At 39.1% G+C, this 21,292-nt stretch overlaps 3 protein-coding genes across 4 annotated transcripts; 1 reads left to right on the forward strand and 2 right to left on the reverse strand.

Moving 5' to 3' along the window:
- Positions 1–13: 13 nt before the first annotated feature.
- LOC106166306 (uncharacterized) lies at positions 14–4,554 on the reverse strand. The gene is made up of 6 exons (XM_013544834.2): positions 4,178–4,554; positions 3,551–3,685; positions 1,673–2,329; positions 1,318–1,437; positions 725–1,063; positions 14–453 (listed from the first exon to the last, which is right to left on the reverse strand). Exons 1-6 carry the CDS (start codon positions 4,275–4,277, stop codon positions 224–226), a joined length of 1,581 nt encoding a protein of 526 aa, XP_013400288.2. The 5' UTR covers positions 4,278–4,554; the 3' UTR covers positions 14–223.
- A 539-nt stretch (positions 4,555–5,093) lies between these two features.
- Positions 5,094–8,637, reverse strand: LOC106179394 (uncharacterized). Its single transcript, XM_013563009.2, has 2 exons — positions 7,788–8,637; positions 5,094–7,143 (listed from the first exon to the last, which is right to left on the reverse strand). Exons 1-2 carry the CDS (start codon positions 8,597–8,599, stop codon positions 6,171–6,173), a joined length of 1,785 nt encoding a protein of 594 aa, XP_013418463.2. The 5' UTR covers positions 8,600–8,637; the 3' UTR covers positions 5,094–6,170.
- An 857-nt stretch (positions 8,638–9,494) lies between these two features.
- LOC106179410 (uncharacterized) lies at positions 9,495–21,099 on the forward strand. Of its 2 annotated transcripts, none has more exons than XM_013563029.2 (5): positions 9,495–9,963; positions 10,337–11,639; positions 16,785–17,379; positions 17,914–18,081; positions 18,412–21,099. In XM_013563029.2, exons 3-5 carry the CDS (start codon positions 16,785–16,787, stop codon positions 19,917–19,919), a joined length of 2,271 nt encoding a protein of 756 aa, XP_013418483.2. In that variant the 5' UTR covers positions 9,495–9,963; positions 10,337–11,639; the 3' UTR covers positions 19,920–21,099. The 2 variants fall into 2 exon arrangements, with proteins under 2 accessions (XP_013418483.2, XP_086869688.1); XM_087013562.1 differs by lacking the exon at positions 9,495–9,963 and adding an exon at positions 10,002–10,187.
- Positions 21,100–21,292: the final 193 nt, after the last annotated feature.

Raw genomic sequence — 21,292 nt, forward strand, 5'->3', positions numbered from 1 at the left:
ATCATCATTAAGCTTACCAAACAATAAATTAATGTCCACTTTATGTTCCTGGTCATTGTTTTTACTCTGACCGGCCATTTTAGAGTTTCAAAAGACGACAAAGTTCCCGTGCTTGATGTCAGTCTATACAGGCCGCTCAAACCCCACTCGTGTTAATTTATAACGGCCTACGACCAATGAACAATAAATCAACAACTGCCCAATACCAACTATGAGGACACATTCACTGATATGGCGCCTCGCACGGAGGCGAAACTCTCCTTGAAAAATTACAGTGTTTCAGGCGATTGTCCCATGCGGTTCCTGGTGGGCAATACTTCTTATAGCCGACGCCGTGTGAGCAGTGAATGAAGGCGGAGCAGTCGAGCGGGTCCGAGTGGGGCCCGTCTGCTTTCCCATAGCAGGCGCTTCGCAGTCTGATGAACTTAGAGTCTTCGTTCAACGGATTGACCTCTGTTGAGAAAGAGAGAAATATAATTTTTTAATAAACAAACGAGCACATTTTTGTTGATTTGTACCTACTTTTCAACTACAAATACATAATAATTGTTGAATTACCATGTACCAAGGCGCGGGAACATGTGCATGAAAACTGCAGTTAAGTTGTAGTTTTTAAAACCTATCACTGCTTAAACCAAAACAGAATTCAAACCAAAGCAAAAGAAAGAAGAAATGAGGAAAAACAAATGAGAATAAAATGCAAATATACTGTAAGCTCACTTACCTGTCTTCGTTGGTTTTGCATACATTGGGATGGGGTCAACACCATACAGACGTCTGTTATATGAAGGTTCTATGTTCTTTTGGTGATTTAATTCCCTCGACCCTTCTTGATAAGAGATCCTGTCCTTTCCAATGTATCCATGCCTGTGTTCAGTATTTATGCCTATGTACGTGGGGTTTAAACGTCTTCCTAACTGCTCTATGCTCTGGCCATTACACAAATCAGTCCCGCAGAAACACCACGTGACATCTGTGCTGCGGTATGACTGTTTTTGGCAGCCGATGTAGTCTGAGTGGACCACACTGCCGATCCATCCGTCGAAACACCCTCTGAATATGTCTTGAAACGAAGAGTTTTATTTCTGACTGAATGTGACTAGCCGGTATAAAATGGTGGGACATGTTGTGTATTGAGGTTTTTCAATATATGTTCCAAATAAATAAATAAATAAATAAATAAATAAATAAATAAATAAATAAATGCAGTATACGAATAGATTAATACAACGTAAAACGTCGCCTCAATCGATATTATTTTTAATAAGCTATCAAAAAGAACAATATATTATAGACATACTGATGCAAAGTGCTTACTTCCATTTTCGCTTCTAGTGTAGCACTTGGTCCTGCAGGCTGTCTTGGAGAGGAACCCTCCTTCATACACGCGCTCACCACACGATTGCGAACCACTGGTACATTCGTAACAACTAATACCTGTAAACATAGAGATTTCAACTAAAAGAAATGAATAAAATGGGCCAACTGAATTGATCGATTATCAAAACGTTAGTCGAGGTAAATAAAATGCTATATAATGTTACAGAACCTGTTATAATACGAATTTGGCCCACTCCCACCATACTCCCACACTTTTCACTATTGTGAAAGGGTGCCAATATTCATTCTCGAAGTGGCCTCAATACAGTTGTGACAGAGCCTTTTTAATTACCTTCAGAATATGACACTTCGACGGGCTGAAATGACGGTCGGTTGTTTCTGTCACTGATGTCCACTGAAAAGGGCACACCGTCGTTATACCCCTCCTCTACGAACTCCCCGTCTTCTATTAAATGAGACGCGCTTTCTCGGTCGTTCTTGATCTCGGGGATCGCACGTGGCGTAGCGACGTAACGGCTTAGTTGATCGAAGCTATTCGGGAAGTCCGCTTGCGGTTCATCGTCCGACCTTTCTTCTTCCTCTCCAACGAATTTTTGTATTGTTTTCTCCGGTGCTTGTGCAGCGGATTCGACAGCTTTGGACACCGTGTTGTATTCATTCGTTTTCGAGCCACGTTTTGGCAAACCGTCCCCATCTTGCTCGCGGTCATCAGAGTATTTTCCCTCTCGCTCTTGTGACTTTGAACCGTACTCAATTGTATTCGGCACTTCTGGCTGTGATTTAGTCGTTTCTTGAGTAAAAATGTTAAAAGGTGCTTCCACCTGGCGGAAGATTTTAGCCAAGTCCTCTCGCGTGGCCCCGTTGCAGAGATGCCCCTCGCAGAAGCACCATTCCATAGACCTGCCTTGGAGGAACTGTGTTCTACAGCCGTTATAGCTGCTGTCCACCATCCCGCCTATCCAGCCGTCAAAACAATCCCTGTACACGGCTAAAATGAAATAATATTTATGGATTTAACTAGAATATTAATTAAAAAATAAAAATAATAGCGATAATAAATTTCCAGAACTTTGGACTTGAATAGCCAATAATAATAATAATAATAATAATAATAATAATAATAATAATAATAATAATAATGCAAGATTGACTAAATAGAATGACTGCATTTTATACTTCTTGATGCTACATGCACATATAAGTAGGACCTACAAAACAGCTGCAAAGTTTTTCTTCTTGTGCTGGGCGTTTTGACTTAATGCTTTATGTAGATTATGTGTGGTGAGACAAGAAGGGCATATATGTCGTTTATCACCGTTGCCATAATCTTGTATCTCGCAACAGATGTATTTACATGCAGTTAACACATTGACACATTGCCCATATTTCACGTCTTGCCATGTCTGCACAAACGCAAAGTGGAGACACCATGAGTCTGAAGACAAACAGGGAGTCGCCGTCAAGTAGCGCCCCCAAGTGAGCGTTACTGAAATTCATGGACTCGCATTCATTGATATTCACCATGGTTTTGCTGTTTTATTTTTCTTTCTTTCTTTCTTTCTTTCTTTTTTTCTTTTATTCACTTTCATTTTGTCCCAGTTGAATTTTTTTTATCAATGACAATAATTTTAGATATACGACGACAAAATATTTAACCCCTTTAATAAATATCAAAATTAACATTCAGTCTCAAATTTCTTGGCAAAAAATGAGTAAACAAAAAGGCACAATTCATCAGGTCGATCATGTCGAGAGAAAATATACTGGGTAGAGGCTGAACAGATGCTGCTAGGAGGTTGAGACAGATGAAAGAAAATCTTGTCAACAGCTGGTATTGGGTGTGTAAATTTGAACTTACTGGTACTAACTTAGACGTCTTAAGTTTAAAGCACTTGAATTGGCTCAAGCTGCTGCATTAAATGACATATAAACCTGTGCACCGTATTGATTGGAATAACGTTGTCGAGGGTACTTCTTCAGTAATTGGTGTGCAATTAAAATTAAATGTTGTTAGCTCATAAAAGTACAGCATGGTAGTCACATCCTGCGTGGTAATAAAGACAAAAAAGGCGAATCATTTGTGCTTAAAATTACCGTAGATGGTACAATCCGTTTCGTATACATAATGGTGTTAAGTTTGCTTATTGCTGATGTCACAACCAGATGAAGAAAAAAAATGAATTCATTTAAACGAAGTTTTAAAACTCACTTGGACCATCGATCCTAAGAAAGCATTTACTTCTGCATTTCTGTTTGGAGGCCACAGCCATTGATTCTGCATCCATTCTACTACCACATGCTGAGGACCGACTGTAGCAGGAAAAGCATTCAAATTGAGCAAAACCTGGAATATAAGAAATACAATAAGCAAGCATATTGGTTTAACGATAAATAAATAAATATATAAATAAATAAATAAAAAGACCAGTACTGCTGAATAATTGGGGCTATTCGCAGAGGACCACGTGGGAGATAAGCTTGCCTTTAACATGCTTACCTCTCTTTAAATGAAGTTTGATGTAAATAAATAAATAAATAAATAAATAAAAATGGTATTTTCCGATTGATAACACGTGATAACACTATAGGCAAGAATAATTATGCCATTCTATCAGAACTGTCTACTAGACTTGAGTGGTAAAGATAAAAAACGAAAGACAACTGTCTTCATAACATTTTAATGTTATCATTTTTTATTCACTCTATCTTTCATTGCATACAACCATATGCTAAAACGCCCAAGGAGCAGATTAATAAAAGATCTTTAGGCCAAAAGATGGTTTTAACTTTTAGTATATATTAACAAAACACTAATTCAGTGCATGTTGACACTTACCTAACTGATGTGTTTTAAGCTCTGCCGCTGTAACACAATTGGCAAAGATCACGAGAAAGCAGCACAACACTACTAATGACATGATGGTTTTGCTTCGCATAATTTCCGTTTTTTCGATGATTTCTTCAGTAAATGTTTTACAGAGATAAGTTTTTCACGCTTTCACATCCTAGTCTCGGTGTGTTCATCGCCTGTGTTAAAATGACATGAGGCAAGTCGTACAGTAGCGATGGTATTGGAACATAAGGTTTTGTAACAGCTGGAGGCTTAATCATCCTAGGTGGGAAAAGTTCGGTTTTGTGTAAGATCAAATGAAACAGCGTGTGGTTTTTGAGTACATAAAAGTCAGAAACGCATTTATCAGATGACAAGTATATTCTTCATTAAGGGGCACCTGCTCGACATTTTTTAAACACTTGTCCTCTCCCTTTGTTATTTTTTATTTATTATCTGCCGGAAATCTATCTTTTACTTATTTATAATATACCAAGTTTATGAATATAATTATTTCGGTACTGTGCGGATACTGAGACAAATTTGAAGCAGGTTTTGAACAAACCTTTATTATTATTATTATTATTATTATTATTATTATTATTATTATTATAGTGTTGGGAACGGTTTGCGCCAATGTAAATTTTAATCCAAGCACCTGCTACATCGCCTTTGGCAAATCTTTGCTACACTGTGAGTTGTTTAAACGGTTACCCATAAAATCCGGCGCACCTCCAACAACAAGCTCAGCTGAGACATTGACTTTGTAGATCCCAGGGTTCAGTCAGGTAATGTTGATTGTGCTGACAATTTCGTACAACATGAATAAAAAATAAGACAAATAATCGGATCAGGTTGTTCTTTACCTATAGCTGTATTTAACCCATTAAATCGGGTCATTATAGTAAGTTTGAGAATAATAAGTTACACTATTTTTATTCATAGATGATAACTATTTACATTGTAGCATAAGCTGAAAATATTTACCATACCATTATTTTGCGGCCAACTTAGATGCGGGCCTTCTTCAGACTGACGTGAGTTGTTAGCTTGTGCAATATAATTATCATCTGTGATCAAACTACCAAGCTTATGAACATTTTGCTCACTATTTTTATGGTGTTTACGAAAAAATAGGGAAGTCGACGCGCACAAGTGATGGCTGTTTGTCCTGACAAGCTACAAGTCCATAAAAATGACTGCAACGTGATGGCTGAGCTACCGGTATAAGACCTGAAGGATTCGTAGCTCAGCTGATAGAAACCTTTGGCCCTTTCAGGACTGTAAAGTCACGTTTCGAAAATCTTAGACCCGACGACTGGAGGAGGAGGAGGGGGAGCAGATTTGACTATAATTCGTTAGGTAAGACCAGGGAACATACACTTCAATTTTTTGACAGCTAGCTCGACATATCTTTGGGCTTGAAAAAAAAAGTGCTTCCAGTCCAGTCAAAGCCCTTCCTATCCAGCCCAACCATGTGTTCAGGTTCTCTTAACTGACAGTAAAACTACCAGCAATTCCTTAAACACACAAGCGTTTATCACATTAAGTACAATTTAACCTACCGATTATAAATTGTTACAGTCAAATTAAAAATGATTTCAGTCGTAAACGCAAAATAATGGAGTCCCTCTACTAAAGTTCATACATTCAGCATTAGACCTTTTTTCAGCCTTTTTTTTTAACCCTACCTAGGAATTCAACTTTCAATTAATCTCCAGTTGCAAATTATACACTATCTAGAGCCGTTGAAAATACCACATCTATATTATCCAGTTTCCGAGTCCTTGGATTTTAATTTATGAGTTTCTCCAGTAACGAAGAAAGAAGTCAGGAATTTTATAGTGGCACATTTTGTAATGGTAAAGGCACGTAGTATGTTCTTTAACATATGACTAATCGGAATCGAAGATTGGGATTTATGACAATAAATAAATAAATAAATACATAAATTAATAAATTAATTAATAGACATAAGAACCCCGTATATTCGAGTATATCAGTCTGTAACAAGTGCACCAGTTCTATTAAACACCCTCTCCATTCTAGTTAGAAGTTCGTCCTTATATTTCCACATGTAGGTGTCCTTTTCGACCGGATGCCCCTTAAGATGGCGATTTGACCGCCCTGCATTCCGGTAATGGTGACTCAACCCAAGGTGCTTAGGCACCACATACTCCACCCACGAGGGGAACAACCGGGGCCGATGCACCCTGGTCGCATAGGCCGCCTCCGTGCGAAGTATATACTTAGGTCTGTATACCTCTCCAACGTATTCCGACTTGGTCACCGAGAGGGACTTGGGGTTGAATTTAGCAGCACGAGAGTCATTGAGAGCCGCGTGGTTTTTGGCGATCTCTTGCCGTCCCATCCAGTCCATGCGGAAGAATTTATTCTGGAAGAGATACGCACCGGCGTTTTGTGGGAGGATTTTGATAAGGTCCCTCCAGGAGTTGTTGGCCCTAGGGGTGAGGAATTCGTCCATGTCCACAACGGCCAAGTATTGAAACCTATTCATGTTTCTGTACAAGCAATCTGTCGTAGCTGCGAGTTGGCCACATTCTATAACCCAGTATATGAACGCCGTGTTTCTCTTCGTCAATATGCGCTGCGCGGTCGCCGGAAAATTCCAAGGCACCAATGAAAGAATCCCGTCTTTTTGGTATGCGTCTAAAATGGGCCCTACTGCCGTTTTGTTGGCATTAAAATCATACAGCGTTATATGTTGAGCGCCAAACATTCGGTTTACCTCTATAAATTCAACCAGCCTGCTAGTGCTCTGTTTCGCCCCGTGAAGAGGCTTAACGCACACGCCGAAGCTGTCGTCACTAGGGGGCGGCGAATTCCTCAAGACGCGCGCGTCCCGCACTTTGATGGCGCTGCCGGGTGAATGGCAGGGGTCCTTTACGATGGAAACTGCGTAAGGCGTTGAATTTGAGTTCACTCTGCAATTTAACAATGCCGGTGGGATCCTGAAAGATAAAACTGAATACGTCGAAAATGAACCACGTACTTCTCCCCCCCCTCCCCATTTCTTTCTCTGGACGGTGTGGCAGGAACGGTAATCTACTGGTACTCTCTGACAACAGCTGGGTGCACTTGCAGTCTGTTACAGGAATGTTGGATGCGATTTGTATGGTATTTTCGGGGTCTCGATTTCAAAAGGTGATCTACTGGCACTACGGACCGTATAGCCCGTTGACCATTACATATAATGACCACAGGTGACATTTGCAGCCTCTCTCTCTCTCTCTCTCTCTCTCTCTCTCTCTCTCTCTCTCTCATTCTCTCTCTCTCTCACACACACACCCACACACATGCGGCATAGATTCAAAGAAAAAGAAAAAAGTACGTACGTGCCTACCTAATTCATGCAAGAGCACGCATAAGCAGATCAGTAAATAAAAAAATGCAAACACTCATAAATGCCCACTCATCATCAAACTATACTTCTACCATACTACTACTCTTACTTCTCTCTTTTTCTCATTTCATTCGCCAACTTAATTCAGAAATACAAACAACAACAACAACAACAATAATAATAATAATAATAATAATACATATGATTCTAAAAAACACGAACATTTCACATATCCACCCTATCAACACTTACATGTTATGCGCACAGGCTCTGAATATATAAGCTTTCCCGGCTCGAACTGTCTCTACGTTTTTGCCCATCGTCGTGCTTGAATCCCGCAACCAAATGTGGCAGTACATAAGATTTGTACTTGGCAAAAATGCCACGACTCGAACTATTCTCTCTCCGTTTCTACCATCTAGGTAAGCCGAATAAGCAAAATCTTCGGGGAACTGATCTGACAGCGGCACCCAGCGGGAGTCCGTAAATTTCGTGGGGGATTTTAACCCGCGGCACGCGTTGTTGTTCGTGGACTGGTTTTTGCTTACTTGGTTCGATCCTATTATAATGTTTAATTTTAATCCTGCGGTATCTTCTTGATCCGTTTTCAAGCTCATTCCCGAGTCCGAAAATCTCGAAGCATTCATTTTATTCGTTTTGAAACCTACTTGGCTGTCCGTTTTTGAGTCCATTTTCTTATCCGTTTTAATATCCGTTTTCTTGTCCGTTTGTGAACTTATCCGGTGCTCGGTGACATCCCTAGACTTTGCAGATTTCGTTACGTTTTGTTTAGATTCAAGATCGTTCTTGATCCGCAAAGAAAGTCTTCTCGCATCCATACCATGTCCTGGTGATGCCCTAAATAAATTCAACTTAAAGACCACCTTGTGTTTGAACCAGTAGTTCAGAATGAGCGACATATTAAGAAGCATGGTCACTATCCCAAGCACGAGAAGAATCAACGCTATCTGCCTCGATGGAAGCATATTTGGTAAAATTTCAGGCATATAGATCACAACATATCCCACAGCACACTCGTCGTTTAAATTATTCAAATGGATCATATGGTTTTACATTAATGATTGGAAATGCTGGTATCCCCGTGAAAGACACAAGTGCCATGCCTACTGATAAGGCTGCTGTATACTATATTCTATATTTTGTATATATATATATATATATATATATATATATATATATATATATATATATATATATATATATATATGAGTGATTTAGAGATGCCAATGATATTTTGCATTATTCATGACAGCATAAAATCTCAGCTGTGGTCTGTCAGAAATCTATAGAATATGAATGTTGACGTTGATAAAAGATACCCAGTACTCCTTCCACTCTCTCTCTCTCTCTCTCTCTCTCTCTCTCTCTCTCTCTCTCTGTGTGTGTGTGTGTGTGTGTGTGTGTTTGGGTGTCTTTGCGGGTTATCATTGCTCCTATAAAACCAATATTGAGCAGATTTGGCATAAAAACCTTCCTGGTTAAACAAACATCCTTCCCATACGAAATAAACACGTGTACACACAATGTTCATCCAAAAGACCAGGAAGTTTTATAAATAAACAGCAATGCATGCCAAAATTGTGACAACTCTTGGATACTGGGGAATGCACATGCGTTTTAAAACATAACCTTTCTGTTGAGTTAACACATTATTATTATTATTATTATTATTATTATTAATTTCATCATTCCTAAGAGTAGTTAGTGGTGTAATTTTTATTTTGATAATTCAAAGATCAACCCCATATCTTTATGGGATATACACGCGAGTACGTGTGTGTGTGTGTGTGTGTGTATTTGACATCTAACAATGCGATCATCCGCCACAACGAGACCCCATTACGGAGATTGACACCGTACATTTAAATGCTCAGTAAAATTCCAGAAAACCAACGCACGCCAGCGGAGAGGAAATGAACCCACTATATAACTCTATGAGCAATAAAATTAACGAGTTAATATGAGCACAAGACGACGTTTGAGAGGACTTGCCAATAACTGAATAAAGACACTTTCATCTAAACAGAATCGCGTGTCCAAGAGACATCATTGGTCGCAACATTCCCGCAGACGACCTGTGCTGAGCCTGGGAAAGTGGCACGAACATTAGATGAAACTAATGACCCCAGACTTCAGCGTGAAAGCGTGGGACTGGCGCGTACGCCGAAAACTCCAACGTAGTCTTATCTGTAAGTCACCGTGCTTGTTTGACTTGACGCGAAGCGATAAGAAGGTCGTGATAAGGCTTTCATAGTGAGGGTTGGCACTGGCAGAAATCGAACCTATGATATATAGATAGGCTAAAATCTCGCCAGTGAGATGCTCGGCCCAGATACAAGGACGGTTTCTAATTCGGTTTCGCCCTCGCTGTGACACAGAATGTCAATTACTCAGTTACAGAGGACAGGTAGGCATATTGTTATTAACTTGCTCCGGTATAAACTTGTGAATTGGAAGCGGTTACAGGTGTCTCAGGAAGTTAATGGACAACACCCGTGTTAAGATGTAAAGGGGATTGATCTGAAGCAGTCATAAAATTTTGGAGGCGATCTCGAGATCTATAGTTTTCTAAAGAGCACGGATGCGCAGAAATTCTTAGTGACATTGCTAGATTGACGAGAAGTCATCCAGGTAACAATTTGCAGCGCTTGGTCAACTGTAGTTTTAGAAGCAACTTTTATTTATTTATTTATTTTTGTTTGTTTGTTTGTTTGTTTAAAAACGTGTACACTCAACAACCCTTAACCTGATTCACATTTATTCGCGACTTTCTCTTTCAGACAGCAGTTTATATATTCATCTGCTAAAATTCAAAGAAGAGTTATGGAACTCCGCATCTTCATTTGACTCATTTGGCTGGTAAAGTGAATATTCGCTGACAGCAGTGCGCAAAGTAGAGTGAACTACACACAGAGAGAGATAGAGAGTATATTTTATCACTAGAATTAAGCCCAGAGAAAGAAACCTGAATTTCAATCCAACTATAAAACTGCTGGGGTGAATCAAAACAGTGATTAATTAAACTTTAATGACGCTGCAGCTATCATAGAGTACTACAGGCACTAGCAATACTAGGCCAAATACGATTGAGGTACTTCATGCACCGCACGCACGGAACCGAGGTTTTAAAACAAAGCCATATAAGCCCTAACCCCGATCTTGAACGTCACAACACGACAACCACATAAAAAGGAGTAAAGGCCATACATAAGCGGCCTGTCGTAACCCTTGAGAATATTTGTCTGTCTGTGACTCAGGGCATTTTTCTTACTGTGACTACAGCATAAAATTTCCGGGGTATATAGGCGGTGGAAACAGTCAGTACTATTGTTGAAGACATCCAAAAGAAAGAACACCAGTTCGTTTTTTTCTATAGTATTATACGATACAGTAAAAACGATATATTACTAGAAACGGACGGTGTATTTTTCTCATTCTTTGCTTTGATACACTGGCTGTAGTACAGATTGTCACAGCGAAGTCTAGACTACACAAGCATTGATCTATCTTATAACTTCGAAGACACGGAGGATTCTGTCAAACTTTTTAAACAAGGGCAGGAGAAACACACTGGAATGCGGACGTGCATTGGCAAGCGCCTTATCAAGTCCACTGCTATCACTGAGTTATTTGTATAACAACAAACAACGAGACTGCTTTAAGTCAACAGTGATCTTAAAAAAGCACCCTCTGGTGGCCCGTCAAATCGGAACATAAGGCGAGATATGACACAACGTTTTTCAGGGACTCGGTGTATGTGTAACCGTATATAAACAATAGGCGAACCTGAGACACCAATATATCACAGTTATGGCGGTGCTGAGTGACTAAGTTATGCTCATGGACATAGTAACATTTATTTCCCGTAAGGCATAAAGGAAGGCACGTGAACACGATTGTTTAAGCTGGGATTTAAGGATTCAACAATTCAGCCACTGCGTAACGCTGTGACATAAACGCTATTAATCATCGTGTCTTATATGTTTGTTAACTATATGCTGCGTCTCTCCAAACGCGTCGATGTTTTGAGGACTCAGTAATTCAAGGGACGCCTCACCACTTTAAGTTGTGGTTGACCCAAAGGTATGTTGATAATATGGTTAACATTAAAGTCATCATGGGTTTGTGGCTAGCAATAGCAAATATACTAACGAACGGGGACGGGAAGAGTTTTGCTATAAATTGCTCCCCATTTAATTTCAGTCTTTGTATTTTGTCATTTGAGATAAAACTGTTATTGTCCCCGTCATCCTTTTAAGGTAGTCGGTTTTAATGATATAAACGAACGCTTATGCCAAGGGTCTTATTTACAAACAGTACTGCAAATTGCCAGAAAAAAAAAGAGAAGTTGAGAGGGAAATTCATATGCCTGCCCTTACCCCCCTCTCCTGCCCTCGCGTTTTTTTTTTTTTTTTAATCATATTTTGTGTTATATAAATTCATCAGATGCATCTCGTATAGTGTCAGAATGATCAAATTATTTAAAGCTGTCTTATCTCCGTGTGTGTGTGTGTGTGTGTGTGTGTGTGTGTGTGTGTGTGTATGCCTGCGTGCGTGTGCGCGCGTTTCTGCGTGTGGATAAACGCGCAAGCCTGTACGTGTGCGTGAGCTTGTGCGCAAGTGTTTGAGTGCGCGCTTGTGTTCGTGCGTGGGTGAGCTAAATAAATGGGGACCCGATAAGGAAAACATGGCTGTGCCCCCCCATCTTTGAATAAGATCGTCGCAGTACTAGTTGTGGGGCTTTACCTGTGACACCCAGTTTGTGAACCTAGTGATTACAAGACGACTGGTCTATAATGACACTCAAAGGGTCATACTGTACACATACAACTTAATCTTGAACTTCGTTTATGTGAACCATCACGCGTGCAATTTGTGTCTTACAAACAGATCAGTAAATCGATGGGACAAGTATATTTAGGCCCTGCCACTTATATAATATCCATCAATACTTCTGGTGACGAATGATCAAAAAGAAAGAAAATGTTTTTTAATCAAAATTTAGCATTCTGTGCCTAATATGGTGTTTATCACTTTAAGGTGTCATGTTATAGCATTAACAGTGTGTTCTTTGTGTAAAATGATAAAAAAATTAAACACAAAGAAAAAAAATGACATTCACCGTACTGGCATTTCCTCACATTATTTCAAAGCATTTCATTTACGATACGATAGATACTGAAATATACTGAGGTAAGTTTTACGATGTAAGTACACGCATAACACTGTTTATCAATTGTGGAGAAGAAGGAAGTGCAGCGAGTGCGCTTAGTTCCCCGAACGGACTCTCTTTATCATTTTCCCCTTTTGACTTCTGATACATATTTGTGTTTACTTTTTTTTGGTAATGGCGGGAGCTATATTTGTTAATATTTGTAAATACGTCCGAAGTTTCAGGGAAACATTTTGCAACTGGCAAATTCCAAAGCCATTAAAAATAAACATAATGTCAAAATTCCCAACGAACTTAAGGAGAAACATGTTGAGAACTGAAACGACATGTCATATGGGAAATCCCACATGTTTACCCAAAAATTAAAATAACGTCAAATTAAACTGTAAATGAATACAACAATGTTAGCGGCGGGGATCCAATTAAATTGCAAATGAATACGCTGAATACGGGTATTGGAAGGGATGAAGGGTCGATCTCAAATCCGGGTTTGTAGGGAAGAATGGGGTAATCATCTACTTCCTTGTGCAAAGAGTAGAGCTTTCCACATGTTATTTAGATATCAACACTACTAGAATTATAAATTTACACCAACATGGCAGTAGAATACAATATGATATATTTTGGCATTTTAAAAATATTATACCTTTTCATAATACATGCACACGTGATGTACCCCGATCCCTACATTTGTATTGTGCATAAACACATCTTTAAAAAAAATTCAGGAGTATTTGTGAATTAGTCAAGAGCTTGCAGGCGTTCCGCTTACCAAATGAAATTTTAACCTCTTCACTTTTTAAGAAATACCATTAGCCTATATTATTTATTATACAATTAAAAGCAAAAAAGGAGATAGCCTATACGCAGACAGTGTTATATGTATTAACAGCATGAGTCAGTTGTGAAGTCTGCACTGGGCTATACATTCTGCTAGTCCCCCAAAGCCGATATTGATTTGAAATTTACTTTTTTCATGCACTGCTAAGAAGTCATTGCTTCACCTTGTTATTTGTAAATCCTTTTATGATACACAACAAAGAATAAATGTCTAAGGGTAATAGCTACAAGTATCTTTAGGGAGACCGTCTTGTATCTTTTCATTATTTCATTATTTATCATTTATCCTCCTATTCCTTTAATTAGTTGCCTGTCTGTTTGTTTTCAATACTCAAAATATTTGATTATGTCTATGTCCCAACAAATTCGATAACCCCAGTATATTAATATAACGAGAACATACAGGGATAAGAAACAATACTAAACTTATTACCAAGAGAACTGCACGAGAAGTTGGACATAATGTAGGTATTGCAAATGGTCAGTTCACTCGTGTAGCAGACACTGATGATCGGCTATATACATTGGTATGGGTTAATACACCCTTGTATCGGACACAGCACTGGGTGTCATATAAGTGAGACATTGTTCCACTGTTAACTATAAAACACAGAGAGGTGCGAAACATGCCATTAACATTAAAGTGCAGACAGACCCATTTCGTGCCGTCGCAGGTTAAGCGAAACGCTCCCGTGTCAATGAGTCAAACGTGTAATGGAGACATCTAAATTAGGGGTAAATAAAGGCTGCGCTAAGCTGTCGAGGTATATAGAAATGACCACGCACACGAGGCCGACACCGATTTGCTGGGAAAAAGACGGTTGACAAAGGTGTACATGTAACAATGGAGGATTCGGGGGGAGGGGGGGGGGGGGGTAGTGTGCGACGTGCAACGCCATCCACGCATGCATGCGCACGCACACACAAACGAACAAACACACACAAAGACACACGCAGTGTCACGCACGCTAGCACACACACACACGCACAAACGCGTGCACACACACACAGTGAAACGCACGCACACACGCCTTAGCTACGGAAGTTTTCCTTTCTTCCTCCTCTCTCCTCAAAAAACAGAGACAAAAAGTCAAACCAAACGAAACAAAACCAAGCAAATCCCCATTCCATTCTATCATTGTGCCCTACACATGAGATTGAAATTATCAGTGTCTACTAACTTAAATATGTCGTGGCAACTTTTTTATACTTGCCCCCCTCCAAACAAATCCCTGTACCCGCCAGTTTCTAAGTTGTGGGTTATATTAATATTTCAGTTGTAACTTCCCTTTTAATCGGACCTATGTCAAGTTTAAAAAGAATATATGCATAAGAACCTGGTTTTATTACATCTATGCGCAACACGTACTAGTCGCAGCGAGCATTTCTATTTTAAGATGGGTGAATAAATCTATTAAGTCGCGATATTGAGATTGTGGTTATGAAGAATCACATGCTTCAGCGTACTTTTATTTAGTTCATAAACAGAATACGGCGTGGTTGGGACTCCGTGATATTTATTTAATAGAGAGAACAAAATGACGCGTCGTGCCTTTTGTGGCATTTTTGTTCTTTTCTTGTTCAAATAAATATGACGTGGACTTTATCTTTCCGAAAACAGGGCAGATAAAATTAAATAAAAAGATACTGACCTGGGAATTTGCCAAAGCTTGTCAGTTATCCACAGGCAGATCTAACTCTGAATCAAAACGCTTATGACACTGTACCTCAAATGACAAAACCAAGGATCCAAGCCCCCAATTAAAACGTGTATTTCACCATAGGCTTTTTATGGGGGATATTTTATGTGCCATATTGCGCAATTATTCAGCACAACAGTACCAGTAGAGAAACCTTTTTCAATGATTTTTTTATTTATTATTTTTAGTGAAGTTGTTCATCCCTAGAATGTCCTAGACGGAATAGTAATGTTTATATAACTGCATATATTTCCATAAAAGACAGACAACGCATTCCTCGTAACATTTTTCACTCGAATGATGAGCAATTTCGAACAAATCTCGTTAAACGGGGTTTTTCTTCACCCTCGACTTGGGTCACAGTTTTTAAAGAAATATTCATATAATATGTCTTATTCGTGACAAATCTTTGCTGTAAATCGAGCTAAAAAAGGGACATTATTTATCTGGTAAAGCGTATTTTTCTTTAGCTTTATCTAAAACTGATCCTTCTCCAACTGGAAGCTTAGCGCAACCCACACATATTTTTTGGCCTCTAAGAAGCAGAGCTGTGCATAGTCTAAATTATTCTCGCGTAACTACTTTTAGAGTCAGGTAGCTCTAAAATGTTAAATACTACTGTCTTTGTTGCAATGAAATATATGGGCGTGGTTTGTCATTTCGATAGGGGCGTGGTTTGTCACTTCAGCGTTGGTAACTTGATTCATCGTTCTGTTAACTATGCAACCCGTTGTTTCATATAGCCCCTGCAGTGTACACGAAGCAAGTATGTGGATTGCATAAACGACATGTGTCCTTCATCTCGAAATCTGATATACTGGTTTTCTCACTACGGTGATTACCCTTAAAATTCGAACAAGTTTATTCGTACCCCCTACGCCCCCCCCCCCCGAAAAAAAGATCATAGCAATTTGATTAAAATATTCTGATCCGAATTATATTTGAGCAAATACGTTAATTCGGGAGTAAATACTTACCATAATCTTTAGGATAATTAAATGTTTGGAAAAAAAGAGAAGTGTTTGAAATTATATTTGATTGAATACCGTACACACGACTCCATCTAATATAAGCTTGCGTTTAATGTGCACGTGACATAATGAAAAATTACGGGAATAGAAATGTGATATGCCGTCTATAGCATTCTGAGGTCTTGGTTAAGCTGTTTAAATGGCTAAATAAGCGTTTTTGAAGTATATTTAAACGTATTAGTGAGGTTTAAGTAAAAAAAAAAAAAAAAAAAAAAAAAAAAAAAAAAAAAAAAAACTACGGTATGTAGGTTAACGGTTATTGTGCATTCTTGTCTCTATTAAAGACGGGTTAATGAGTTTATTGGCGAGCTTTGAGACATTCAGTTTCGTTTACAAATTCTTTGCAACATCGTGCACTAAGCAGGGTTAACTTTTGGTATTTGTGGAATCAGTCCATTTAGTTTTTCTGAAATAAATCAATAATGCTGATTGTTTTTTGTGCAATACAAAGAATATACTCTTAGTTGATTTTATTTTATTTCAGATGGCAGAGACAGAAAAAGAAAACGCTGAAGCTCCGTCGCCAGTGCCTGAAGATGGAGACCTAGAGGCAGAGGAAAATACCCAAAAAGGAGACGACGTTCGCGATGATGGAGTGAATGATGATGGAAAGGAGTTCAGTGTACTGAATGAAAGAGATGAATCAAAACCCCAAGAGAAGAGCGAAAATGACAATGTTTTTAACAGTGGGGATGACTCTGATATTCTCAACATCAGTTACAGATCACAACCTCGCGGTTTTTCTACATTCAAACGTCCAAAAACGAACAATCAAGGCAGTAACGGAAATCTTTCTTTTTCTACGACTCCACAAAATAACAACGTGAACGGACTAGCGAATTCGAACAGCAGTATTGGTGGATATAGCAACTCTTCTACCGAAAAACTCAAAAACGGATCTGATCCGGATATATTTGAGCTGCAACCGTTGGATCCGTACAAAATCAGTTTTAAACAACAGGATTATTTCAGAACGGATGCAGACGTGGAGGATGGACGCCAGGACAGGACGGCCTCGGAGACATCCATGGATTTATTCATTCCAATTCCGCTTGGGCCAAGAGAGTCATCAGAGCCAGGTAGAGGATTTTACACACACACACACTCACACACACACACATGGGCGCAAACAGAAAGAGAGAGAGACAGAGAAAGAGACAGAGGTTTGAATGAGAGAGAGAGAGAAAGAGAGAGGGAGAGAGAGAGAGAGAGAGGAAGGCAGAGAGAGACAGAGAGAGAGAGAGAGAGTGTGTTTGTGTGTTTCAGAGAGAAAGAAAGAAAGATGAAAAAGGAAGAGAGAGAGAGGGTGTGTGTGTGTGTGTGTGCGTGTGAGAGAGAGAGAGAGATAGAGAGTGAGTTAATGTTGACATACTGATAGAGAAAAAAACAGATAGGGGCCTATAACAATCAATAATAATGATTATAATAATGAAAATAATAATAAAACGATTGATTTTTATAATATTCGTGATACACCATTGAACCAATCACAAAAGCATTGTTAGAATGAAGAATAATAATAACAATTGTTATACGATGACATTAATTCATAAACGCATAGTATCAAATATTATTATTATTATTATTATTATTATTATTATTCCTCATTTTAGACGGCAGTCGCACGTTGTATACGCGCATGAACACAAATCAAACCGACGCCGAATCTTTGGACGGCAAGCGGCAATGTATGTGCTCCGGGAGAGTAGCTCTTATTATTTTGGGAATTGTCCTCCTTCTGGCAGCTTTGGGCGGAGGAGGGTATGGTATTTATGCAGCAGGTAAGTAAAAAGCTTACTCGAGCTCCAGCACTAATTTTTTTTCGTTATATTTGGGACCCTGTCCATGAATCTTTATGCATAGGTGTATTATCTATCTATTTATTCATCTACCCATCCATCTATCTATCTATCTACCCTTCCGCTTTTATTCGATGCACTGGTTTTTGCTTAAAATTATACTTAAAATATGGAAAATAAAGAAAATCGACATATCTTATTCTTATCCTTGGAGTCCAGCTTTTTACTAGGAAGTGTTAAGCCCGTTTGGTTTTTTACTTGTTCCTTTTTTCCCATTTAAATCAATAATTACCATATCTCTCTTAATTTCAGTGTCTGGCTCTGCACCGGAAACAAGCGCGCTATCAGGAAATTCCACCACCGCATCAGCGGAGGAACTTACCAGCACAATCGACTCGGTCACAACCGTCTCACCTACCGCAACCAGCTCATTCGCCGTGACATCAACGGCGCCTGCTTCTTCGAGAACAGACGCTGAGCAGTCCACATTCCAAACGTCAGCGATGACTGACTCATCTTCGACTTATCCCGGTTCTGTAGCAACTTCATCTCTGCCCTCTGGGTCAACTGTTACGCCCATGATTAACGGTACTATGACAACGGTTTCGCCGTCAACGGTTGCAGAGATTTCATTGACAACGGGGACTTCATTGACAACAGGGACATCAAATATATCATCAACATCACCAGCATTGACCAGCACTTCCACAGCAACAACGACGACAGCGTTTTTAACGCCAACAACTACTGCGACAACTACAACGAATACGACAACAAAGTCAACAACGCCTTCAACTACACCAACAACTACGGCAGAGACGACTGCAATCATAACAAACGCTACAGTGAAATCTTCAACATTGCCAACGACAGTAACACTCAATGTTAACGGAACGACACTAACACCAACGCCTACTTCAACCAACGGCACTCTACCCGTAGACAGTGACCCTGCCAGAAACATACCTTCTAATTCATCAGCTGTCAATGACAGTTCTATTGTTGCTGACGATCCACTACTTTTGACGTCACCACCTTCATCGACTCTGTCGTTGTCTTCCACGTCTGCTTCTTCTCCGTCTACTAATACTACTAATTCTTTACCTTCGACATCCTCTTCCTTTGCATCGCCATCAACAACAACAACAACAACAGCAACATCATCATCATCATCATCAACAGCAACAGCAACATCATCATCATCAACAACAACAGCAACAACAACATCATCATCATTAACAACAACAGTAACAACAACAACATCATCATCAACAACAACAACAGCAATAGCATCAATGCCCACAAGTGTTTCTCAATACAATACATCGCATTCTCCTCCAATGAATTCTTCTTTGCCTTCTAATTCATCTCTATCTAGTTCAAATTCTTCTTCATCCCCGACCATTATTTCTACAATTCCACCAACTAACTCATCTCTCACTAATTCTTCTAATTCGCCGCCTTCTTTCAATCATTCCTCCTCCCCTCTTCCATCTGTAAATGCTTCTTCATCGACAAACCATTCCGCTTCGAATGCATCATTTTCTGACCCAACTCTGTCTCCCACTAATGCAACTTCAATCAGTTCCCCTACAACAGTTGGGACGTCGGTTTCCAGTCAGTCTTCCGCCTTAACTACACTCGAGTCCACAACCACTTTCTCTTCAACAACAACACAACAATACATAACAACAACAACAATAATGACACCACCACCTCCAACAACAATAACAACATCATCGCCGACATCGCCTACTTCATTTACAAACACTACAACGACAACTCCCGTTTCTCTGAACAAAACAGTGTCTCAGGACTAGATACTAAATATGTCTTCAGCATCTTTAACAACACCATCAACACCAGCGTTCTCAGGCTCTGATGCCTAGATCTCAGAACCCACCACTTTGAATACAACGACACTTCTGATAGGTGCGTATTCTAGTCGTTGCGACGTAACAGGGCCGGAATCATTTGACGTCACACCCTGAGTGGTTATATTGATGCCACATTTTCTGTGATAGGCCCATGTTTACGTCGCAAGTTACAGGACAATCGTCACATGCAGCACGTATATACGTAGGCTTAGATGGCGCACATTACAGGGGCATGCTGACGTTATCTATACTTGGTATACTGGGGTAAATTTGATGCCAGAAATAACGTTCACGTAATGTGAGTTTATGGTGTGTTAACGTCACACAGAGCGCACCCCAACCCCGACTTCCTGTCATCATTCACGGAGAAAAATATCATAATTTTTTGTTATGATGTTGAATAGTAATATTATTATTTTTCCAAATAAGAGAAGAGACATTCGATCGTGGCAAAATACAACAGCTGATACTTGCGCTCTTAGAATTTTTTTGAGGATGTGCAATGAGGATGTTACATGGTACAAGGAACAGCGTACCAGGAAGTAAAATCGTTTTTAGCAAATGAACATGACTGCTAGATAAGGGTTGAATGTTTGTTCCTCTGCTTTTCAAGAATGCTTAGATTACACAAGTATATAACAATGAAGACGATATTTTCCTTGTTGCGTAGCTTTGCGCATATGTTTAGTCTATTTGTTACTCGATCTTGAAACCGAATTGAAACTTTCTGCCAGCAGAGTAGAAAATTATTACTGACTATGCAATGCTGGTACTAAAATATAAAAAATACTCAAGTAATGCACGTATATTAAATGGTTTTATTTATTCTTACTTCACTTCAGTGTAAGCCTATGGAACTGATACCCAAATACACCGTAAGTCCCATAAGTCCCTTTCTATTTTTTTTCAAGGGTGAATAACATGGATTGATACATTGTCCAATCACATTTCCCATATATTGGTTTAAAAAGTGCTTAGCCCAGTATTAAGTAAAAAAGCGTATTGTTTTATAGTGATTATAGACAATGATTCTGAGAATTTTAGTTGGTATTATGCAGTTCTATATTAACCATTGTTATAGTTGAATTCAAGAAAATTAAAATAAAAATAAACATGGAAAATATTCTGGCTTTATATTTATGTGTTTTTTAACAGGGATAAGCTTGGTTGAAACTGCGTATTTTGATGGGCATATTCACTATTACGACTCACTAAATGTTAAAGCAAAACTGTACCCCACAAGGTCGAAGTTTGAGACCTAAAAATATTTACATGAACGCTGATGGAGATGATAAAAATGTCTTATACCACGCACT

The sequence above is a fragment of the Lingula anatina genome, chromosome 5 (assembly GCF_051362555.1).
Source record: "Lingula anatina isolate TDL-2025a chromosome 5, LinAna3.0, whole genome shotgun sequence".
NCBI lineage: Eukaryota > Metazoa > Brachiopoda > Lingulata > Lingulida > Lingulidae > Lingula > Lingula anatina.

Excerpts from the sequence above, each read along its gene's own strand:
- LOC106166306 (XM_013544834.2), bottom strand. The coding sequence starts at position 4,277 with ATGCGAAGCAAAACCATCATGTCATTAGTAGTGTTGTGCTGCTTTCTC. Across the intron at positions 1,438-1,672 it reads CGAAGTGTCATATTCTGAAG|GTATTAGTTGTTACGAATGT; the intron begins GTAATTAAAAAG and ends CTATGTTTACAG. Across the intron at positions 1,064-1,317 it reads CACTAGAAGCGAAAATGGAA|ACATATTCAGAGGGTGTTTC; the intron begins GTAAGCACTTTG and ends CTTCGTTTCAAG.
- LOC106179394 (XM_013563009.2), bottom strand. The coding sequence starts at position 8,599 with ATGATCCATTTGAATAATTTAAACGACGAGTGTGCTGTGGGATATGTT. Across the intron at positions 7,144-7,787 it reads AGAGCCTGTGCGCATAACAT|GATCCCACCGGCATTGTTAA; the intron begins GTAAGTGTTGAT and ends TTTATCTTTCAG.
- LOC106179410 (XM_013563029.2), top strand. The coding sequence starts at position 16,785 with ATGGCAGAGACAGAAAAAGAAAACGCTGAAGCTCCGTCGCCAGTGCCT. Across the intron at positions 17,380-17,913 it reads AAGAGAGTCATCAGAGCCAG|ACGGCAGTCGCACGTTGTAT; the intron begins GTAGAGGATTTT and ends TCCTCATTTTAG. Across the intron at positions 18,082-18,411 it reads GTATGGTATTTATGCAGCAG|TGTCTGGCTCTGCACCGGAA; the intron begins GTAAGTAAAAAG and ends TCTTAATTTCAG.